General features: G+C 24.8%; 2 protein-coding genes across 2 annotated transcripts; one reads left to right on the top strand and one right to left on the bottom strand.

Moving 5' to 3' along the window:
- The first annotated feature begins 137 nt into the window (after nt 1-137).
- LOC112602240 (chromatin complexes subunit BAP18) lies at nt 138-1,419 on the top strand. The gene is made up of 4 exons (XM_025350204.1): nt 138-535; nt 611-708; nt 788-886; nt 1,077-1,419. The coding sequence occupies exons 1-4, from the start codon at nt 509-511 to the stop codon at nt 1,321-1,323; spliced, it is 471 nt and encodes a 156-aa protein (XP_025205989.1). The 5' UTR covers nt 138-508; the 3' UTR covers nt 1,324-1,419.
- Nucleotides 1,420-3,550: 2,131 nt separating this feature from the next.
- LOC112602333 lies at nt 3,551-5,589 on the bottom strand. The gene is made up of 2 exons (XM_025350360.1): nt 5,244-5,589; nt 3,551-4,161 (listed from the first exon to the last, which is right to left on the bottom strand). Exons 1-2 carry the CDS (start codon nt 5,587-5,589, stop codon nt 3,551-3,553), a joined length of 957 nt encoding a protein of 318 aa, XP_025206145.1.
- Between the last annotated feature and the right edge of the window lie 4,030 nt (nt 5,590-9,619).

Genomic DNA, 9,619 nt, shown 5'->3' with positions numbered 1-9,619 from the left:
TTCTATATACAGGAATACCGCGATCAGTGTTACCGCGGTAGAGACAGAAGTAGTTGAAAAACATAAATGAATCTTTGTTTGCTCAAACTTGATATTATTATATTTTTTTGTATAAAGTTCCAATGTTTTATATTTAAATTATCGGTTTTTTATTTAAAAAACTTATTTTTGAAATTCAAGAACTATTGAAATGTAATAATGTATTAGTTCTGGTGTCCTGCTGAGTATCAGGATTTTAAATTGTAGTGTCAAACTCGTACATATTATTATTCTTATAAACTTGAAGAATTTCAGCAAAATGGCGCGTAATCTGTTTTGTGGTATCGCTTTTACGGCACTGATTGTGTATTTTCAATGTTATCAAAACAAAACAATCAACAATAATTTTTTTAATAATAATGTCTAACAGAAGATAATTATAGATTCTTAATTTTAATACTTTTGGACGTTTTTATGAAATTAACACTGTCGATTTTTAAAAGTATTCCTTTTTTAACGAGTGAACAAAATGAGTAATCAAAGTTCAGCGGCTAAAGTAAACTGTTACTATTATACTTGTGTAATAATATATTTTAATAATTAAATACTTAATAGCTTATATTTTGCTTAGGTCGGTGAGATTTTCAGTGCAGCAGGTACTGCATTCAGTAGATTAGGCGAACTGACATTGACGTTGCAACCATCAAACGATACCCCTACACCTAACAGGTATATCATTAATTTACATTATTAATATTATGTTATGCATTTTTGGAATGGTTTTACTAATATATTTGATTATTATTAGCAAATGGACTGATGATGATATAGAAATGCTACAAAGTGCTGTAAAGAAATTCACAGATGACTTATCTATTATCTGCGACCAAATCAAACAGCGGACAGTGTAATTATTTTATATTATTAATCAGTAATAACCGTTGGTCTTTCAAAATATTTGTATATTAAAAAGCTAAATGCACTATTAAATTAATCTTGTTTGTAAATAGTTTTGATTTTATATTAAAATATATATTTAATATATATTAACTGATCTTTATTCTCCCATCTTCCAATTCATTAATTCAACTTTCCAGATCACAAATACATACAACTCTCAAAAGAAAATCTTATGAGAACCGAACAATCAATCCAGCTACATTGACAAGAACACCAATGTCCATAACATCACCAATATCAACAAATATACTTAATACAAAATGTAACTCTGCTGATGTTACATTAAACATGTTAAATGCACCTCAAGAACATAATTCTGGTTCAGATGATGTTCCTAGTGAAAATAACCGACACAGCTTCAATTGTGGTGTTGATATTGAATAGTTAAGATAAAATTTTAAATTTATCTGACATACCAATAATTAACTTAAATTAAAAAGTTGTGTTATCAGTTATTGATTTTTACTCGTTTAATGGTCTCTTTTTTTCTCCATTTTATAAATATATACTACTTCTATTTTTCTTTCTTTAATTTTAATTTTTATATGTATATTTGTCATTTTTATTTCTGATTATTTCAATGTTCTATGATATTCATAACAAAAGAACAAAATTAAATACTTGATAAATAATAATATTGCATTCCTAAATTTGCAATGATAAGTATTGATTTTTAAATCAATTGTTCTATAAAGTAGTACATATGATGATATTGGCATTAAATTAAGTTTAATTTTAGTCAAATCATGAAAATGAAAAATGTATATTTAATTTTTTTTAATTAAAAAAAAAAAAAAATTGTCTAAACTATAATCATTCTGAATGTATGTAATTATAATATATAGTAAAATTATTGTTTAAAATATTAATAGGTTTTTGTATGTTCAATTATATATTTAATAAGTAATTAATACAATTTAAAACAGTATTTACTTGGTACAAATATATTTTACTTTCCAACAATAAATTGTTACAAATATTAACTTTTTTTTCATCATTCATAAAATATCATAATAATTTACTTTGAGATAATAAAATTCACTAAAAATTAATTAAAAATTTTAATTTATTGAAAATATTTATTTATGATGCTTCTTCAATAACATTTTATTAGCTGTTCTTTTAAGATGGAAATATAGTTTTATGGTCCATTGAAAAATAAAACTTAAAAATAGTAGCTTCTCACCAATTGAGCATGTATATCATTGTTAATTATCAATTTATTCTGTGATCTGGATTAAGATAAGCCCATATTATTTTTATTATAAAATTAGCCTAAAAGTATCAAGTACATTGATGCATCACATTTTGATTCAGTTTGTTAGTATATAAGAAATGAAATAATTTTAGAATTAAATTCTTGAATCACGATTGTCTAATATCCAAATTGTCAATAATTTTGACTATTGTGACCAGGTGCATTTATCTGAATATTTTCCATGTTAATGTTTTTATTAAATCATAAGCTCTTATACAGCGACATAGTTAGGTGTTAGAGGTATGTGATTATCATTTGTTTTTTTTTCTCAGTATTTCGTAAATATAATATTTAGTAGATATATTCAATTGTTACCAATATACATATAAAGAACTATAAAACAATTAAATTAAGGATAATAGCTGCTTAATAATTGTTAATTTTCAGATAACAGTCGATATAAATTTATGCTTACTAATTGCTATTGTAACAAAACTTTATACAATAAGCCTACATGTATACTATAATAATATAACAAATAAATTCTAAGACTTATAACCATTTTAAGATGGGTAGCAATTAATAAAAGTTTAAATTTGAATTTACTTAAATATTAAAAAAATCCTCCCCCAAATTTTTTATTAGATTATTATGTTTAATACAGTTCCTAAAATAACCAAATATTTATACTACACATATAGTCCCAAAACGACCAAGTCTAAATAAAAAAATCGATGCTCTAAAAACTAGCGCCAATGCTAGTGAATTTCTTTAACCATAAATGCAAATTAAATAGCAATATGTAAAAATATATTATTTTTTAACTGTGAACAAAATTTAATTTTTATTAATTAATTATAGTATTGATTTACTAAAAAAAATTAATTTAATTAACTCTGATATTATTATTTATTAACATGATAATGTATTATTTATTATATTATAATTTATAATCTTTTAATTTATTTATACAAATAAAGCAATGAATTTAAATATAGTTGTAATATCTTGTCAAAATGAATATTGTTTAAAGCACAATTAAAATTTTGTACTACACAATTTTAGAGGTTGCCGGATGGTAAGCTGGTTGAATAAAATAAATATTTATTATTTATACAGTTGTCTAGAACAGTTATCAGTTATCACTTATCACTTTATGGCGAGACGATTATGTAAAAACGTTAATAATCAATAATTGATGGATTTATTAGTCATATAAATGTAGTTATATGGTATCATATTCGTATATATACCTACCTAGGTAGGTACTGTTTTAAATTATAATACGGATTACGGACCTTAGTAATTTAATTTAAAAAACATTTAATTTATTTTATTAATATATGTTTTGAATAAATGGAACTGTTTGACGATTAAAACTACCTAACAATTGTATCTTAGTTTATATTTATTTTATATTTTGAAATTTGCAATTCTTTTCGCGCTTTCCCATAGAAAACGTTCTTCAGCCGTCGGTTGGTACCTGAACATTTTACCCTTGTTCGTCACTACTACGTGTGGCGGTACCATCATCAGATACCTGTTAACGTCTTTTGCGTATTCAACTGGTGGCGCGATGACGCAAAAACAAAACAGCTCGTGAAAGTATCCAAACGCGGACCACAAGACGATCACCGAAACGGCGACCGTTAACGTCCAGAATCGGACAAAACTATTGAATTGCTGTCGGGCTGCTAAAGATTCTTGTTCGGTAACCGCTTCTCGATATTGGTGCCACAAGCATTTCGCGCTTCGCAAACCCATATGCAAATATCCGACGACTGCATCCATTTGCAAGATTCGAGATCTGTTTGCATCCAGCAAGTAACCGTTCACGATCGTTTTTGTCGTCTGCGCCTCATAATAGTACTCTTTATTCGCCACCACTGTTACCGCCTCTTTGCCACTTGTTGCAATTGATGTTGCCGATCTATCCAGTGTTTCAAAAACACCACGATTCCCGACTTCTATTCCTGTATAGTCCATCGCCGCCACAGCCTCGTTTAATGATTCCATTCCAACAGCTTTTGCATGCATATAATATTTATCAATATTATAATAGGAAGAAATACTTATTAAACATGAGCATATAGTAATTACATTATTATTTACGCATACCAGAAAAACACGAAAAAGTTATACATAAACTTATAATTCATTATAAAGATAAAATGTTAAGCCCAATGTTCAATGGTCGCTAAGTTAAATCTCGGAAATTTGTTCACATCTCATATCTGTATTCATAAACGAGACTGTCCTGTGTGACTACTTCATAATCAACGCAGAGCCGAACTTATTAGAGCTATATATTTGAAATTGTGAGGGTAGATTAATGTTATAATTTCAACGTGCACTTAATAAATAATAAGGATTTTTCAACATTTTGATTTTAAGGGGTTGAAATCGGCAAAAAACAAAATTTTCGTATAAATTGTATATCTATACACATAGATGAGTAAGCATTTATAAACCGTGAGCCTCTAGCTCACTTTTTAGACATTTTTTCACATGAACAATTTTATATGGCATGCTCCAGACTCAGTACGACCACAAGTTTAGTAATTTTGGCACCAAATGATAAATGGAAGGAAATTCATAAAATGTAATTTATAAAGAAGTTATAATGGTAATACTTGTTTTAAGATCATATAGTATTTTTCCAGGAGGGCAAGTACCCTGTCTTAACCCCCCATCCAATAGACATCCATGGTTACAGTTAGAATATGGCCCTGTATTGCAAATGTCTGAGTTATAATACCTACTATATTATTAATATAAAAAAAAAACGGATGTTAAATTTCAAAGTTAGCGTAGGTAATACAAGACAATTTGGGAATCCCTCCTCGTTACAGCTTCAATTCTAACATAAGTTAATCAATATTGTATAAGTACGATAATATATATAAATATATCATTAATTATTAATTAAAATCAACAACCTATAAACTCCAAAGTAATATATAATAGAATATACCTATATAGAGTATAAATAAGTCTACCTATATTATTGTAACAATAAATCATGTGGAGTGAACATAACTGGTAGATCCTAAAAATATATAATAATAACTATAATTAAAAATTTCAAACATTTACTAACTACCGCGATTAAGCCCAAACGGCCGCTGTAGTGAATAATCTGCCAATTTCGAACGGTCTTCGCGGTGTCGTTGACGCAACGAATTCAACTTTTCAAAAAATGCTGCCATTTTTCCAGCTGAAACAATGTCATCGACTTGCACAGGTGGTAGATCGTCTGTTTCATCGTCTTCATCGTCTTCATCGTCCGTCCAATTAAACGTATTTGTATCTTCTTCGCTGTGGTAAACATCAATGGCCCTCGGCACCCAACAATTGGTCGGCGGAACGAAATACTCGTGTACAACAATAATTATTATTATCAAATGAGAAACGTTGATTGTAGAGTAGTTATGTGCATCAATGAAAATCATTGTCACAAAGTCAGTAACGCAATTAATAAAAAATTTTTATAATATTTACTAAATTATATAATTTATAATATAGTATAGGTAAAATATACCTATATATTATTGTAAGTAAAAATAAAGATTTACACGAAAAACTTGATGAAAATATAGTATGGTTATTATCATGAATTTTCATAAAATTATGATAAACATGTACTTATAATTAAATGATGGTATATTGTATAACTGCAGACATCGCGTAATATTCGGTATTTCGTATTTACGTGTAGCTATGTAATTTTCAATATTTTCCAATAGAATATAACTTTATACATAAAAACATAAAATATAAAATATTTATTATTCTAGCCAGTGAACCACCTTGTGTAAAAAAAAAAAAAAAATAATGAAATATTTATTTTTAAAATTAATAATAGATTCTTTTATAGGTACTATTAAATAATTTTTCAATATGCATAATAATTAATAGAAGTCATATTGTTTATAAATAGATTCTAAATGTTCCCTACATATTACGCGATGTAAGCCTATTATATATATATATATTATTATCTATTAATATAGTGATAATGATTTATTTTTTGCTGAAGTGCTAAATTAGATTAAGCATTGATTATTATTGTCTATTGATATTTGATGAAAATTGTGAGCCGGCCAGATATTATACAGTAGTCTTAATAAATTATGACTATGTATTATTTTTCTTACAATAATTATTAATGTTTTACATTATAAATATGCAAATTTGTGTATTTAGATGTTTGTTACTCAATAACGCCAAAAGACTAGAGTGACTAGACTGATTCGAATATAACTTAGTTACTTAGTACTTAGGTATCAGTAGGTATGTCTTGAAATAACATATATAGGACTATTTGATACTTCCCACCTTTTGATTTTATATTAACTTTAGAACTTTAGAATTTTATTTTAACGTTCAATTTTTTCATATGTAATAAATATATAATGGCTATTTTATTTTATGATATTAAATACAAACCTGATAATTAATATAGCTTAAAAAATTCTCCTTATTTCTCATATGGTCAAGTGTATATCGTCTGTTCAAGAGTATTGAGTGATCACGTGTGTAACTCATATACGTATTTGTTGAAGAGTGAAGGCAACAAATTATACAATGTTTACAGAAACATTTTGAAGTAATATTCAAATGAAAATTTAAACTAAAAGTAAATATATTATTATGATGTAATTTGAAAATTTTTAATTTAATAAGTTGTTATAAAAAAAAGATAGTATTGAATATAACGTTGTACAGTACTATAATGAAACTGTATTTATGACAAAGATTTCAAATAAAAATTAAAAGATATTGCAAACGAAAGCCATAACGAGTAACAGCTAGAAGTAGGTCTTTTTTAACAAAAATTTGAAAAAAAAATGTATTACTACATTTTAGATTTAAAATGAGGTAATGAATATTATATTGAATTTATAATAATTACGTGTTTACTGTATAATATATAGTGTATACCTAAATATATTTATTTTTTATGTATAAACGATACAGCTAAAAAAATGTTTTGATATTCCATATTGAGAATGATTTCTGACATTTAATTAAATTTATTTTATAGTTTTAAGAGTTCAAAATTAAAATAATTCTCGTATTTTTCATAATAATCGTGTAAAACAAACAAAATATTAAAGAAAAACAATAAGTTTGACGCAAAACCATTTTTCTAAAATCAATTTTTTTTTTAATCATTTCAAAAACGAATAACAATAATGTTCAACAAATTTTTTTTCTTTTTGATCATTTTATGTATATGTATGATAAAATTTTCAAAATATTTTGACTTTTTTTAATTATGGTTATTTATAGGCAAGCGTGAGAAATTTAAATTTTTAAACATTTTTTAAAATTATTGTGTATTACAATTTTAAATACAAGATCTCAAATAAGTTATTTTCATAACTGTATAAAAGTATTTAAAATACATAGGGCTAATTTATTTTTTTAATTTTTGAAGTTCATATTTTGACGAAATTTGTTAAAACTACAAATATGAAATATTTGAATATTGTTTTGTAGTAGTTAACAAATGTTAAATAAATATAAAATGATTATTTTTTATAACTAGGACTTTAAAATTTAATATTGAGTTAATAATGCGTATAGCTTATATTGAAACAAAAAAATCTAAAAAATATATAAGCGTAATTTTTTTAATAAACACTTGAAATTCAAATTTGTACGAAATCATATATTTAAACGAAAAATAATGAATAATGATGATTATTTTGTTATTATTCAAAAAAATTATTCGTGATTACTTAAGATTTTTACAGTCTTACGTTAACGTGAATTTTATTATACGTAATAATATTTTTTAAATAACGTAGTATAACTATTCTCACTGCATAATAATAAGAAAATAAGACGAAGATTGATTGACTTAAAAGTGAATAACAATATGTAGTAATGTAGTATACATAACACATATATATTATTACAATAATAAAAAATATACAATGTTTTCGGCAAAAATTAAATCAACCTACTATAATACTAATTGTTAAATAAAATTTATCTCATATTTATTTTTATTCGTGTCAACTTAAAAAATTCTCTTTTGGCCTATAACAATTGAAAATTGGGATGATTAAATACAATCATTACAATCTAATTATAATCAATATATTTGGAAATATATCTTAAATCTGTATTCATAAAGCAATATAAATAAATGAAATATATAACTTTTATCAAATGGTACTTTACTTGAATTCACAATAAGTTCATATTTATTGCAACTTCTATTTTAATTAACAAACTGTATAATATAATTTAAACCAACCTCAAATATTCATGTATTATATGAATTTATCATTTAGTAATTTTTCATGATACGAAATTTGAAACATTTTTATTTTATAATTAACTAGTAAAATTATTTTTAATTTTTTAAAAACTTTATTGAACTAGAGAATTAAATAATATTTCGTGGTTAGAGACGGGCTTCAAGACCTCCCCTATTTAATCATAGAACCGTCTTCAATTCAATATGTGGTCAAAAATCACATAATCTTTCCATCAATTGATAACAACAAACTTGTAGATAAGATCTAAAAGTGCCCAACAGTCAACACTTACCAATTTTTAAGTATAATATCATGAATTTTATAAGTTTTTTTTATTATTATATCACAAATTTTTATCCTACTCTGCCAGTAAAATTAAAATGTTTATTCGTCACCTACATTATTTCATACTTATTCCGCAGACATTGAGAGAACCCAAACAAAATCGAGTTTCTCCGAATTAAATGTTAGTAATATTCACAATCGGATTATCAAATTACCTCTGTCATAACTTTCTGTGAATTTTGATCCCATTTAATTTAATCTAAATATATTTAAACCGAAAAAATTGGTCATTTCTAAAGTCATAATTTATTAATTTATAAAAAATTTTTGACCGCCTCAGTATAACTAGTCATACGATAACATCAGTAGTTGTCATTTACTACAGTGTGTTAAAATATACAGCTAAGATCATCTTAATGCAAGCATTAAAATATTACCTATCGAACATGATATATTTTATTATCGATACATGGACATAATTATTTCACACAAGAACATGTTAAAACATAGTTTTCATAGTATTTTATGTTGGTATGTACTTGCTTATTTACGATACAGAATAAATATTAAAGTTTGATTTTAGTATGTACGCTTTTTCAGGTAACATTTTTATTAAAAATAATAACAAAACAAGTTTTTTTTTTTAAAAAAAACTCTTTGTAAACTAATTTCTTAGGTATATGCATATTAAAATTGTATGAATTTACTACAAAATAATTCATGACATTTTTTTGTTTTAATATCATTAAAAATTTAACTTTAAACGTTCATAAAAAATTACAATAGATTTACGTTTAATTTTGTTTCTCTATTTTTTTAATTTTAATACTTAAAACTTATAAACAAATGTTGCCTTACTTTCTAAACTTTGTTGACTAAGCATACATTTTTTATAATTATTTATAAAAAAAAAAATTAAAAG

This window comes from Melanaphis sacchari, unplaced genomic scaffold (assembly GCF_002803265.2).
Source record: "Melanaphis sacchari strain LSU unplaced genomic scaffold, SCAv2.0 Contig85_pilon_pilon, whole genome shotgun sequence".
NCBI classification, from domain to species: domain Eukaryota; kingdom Metazoa; phylum Arthropoda; class Insecta; order Hemiptera; family Aphididae; genus Melanaphis; species Melanaphis sacchari.
This window is presented reverse-complemented; position numbering and strand designations above follow the sequence as displayed.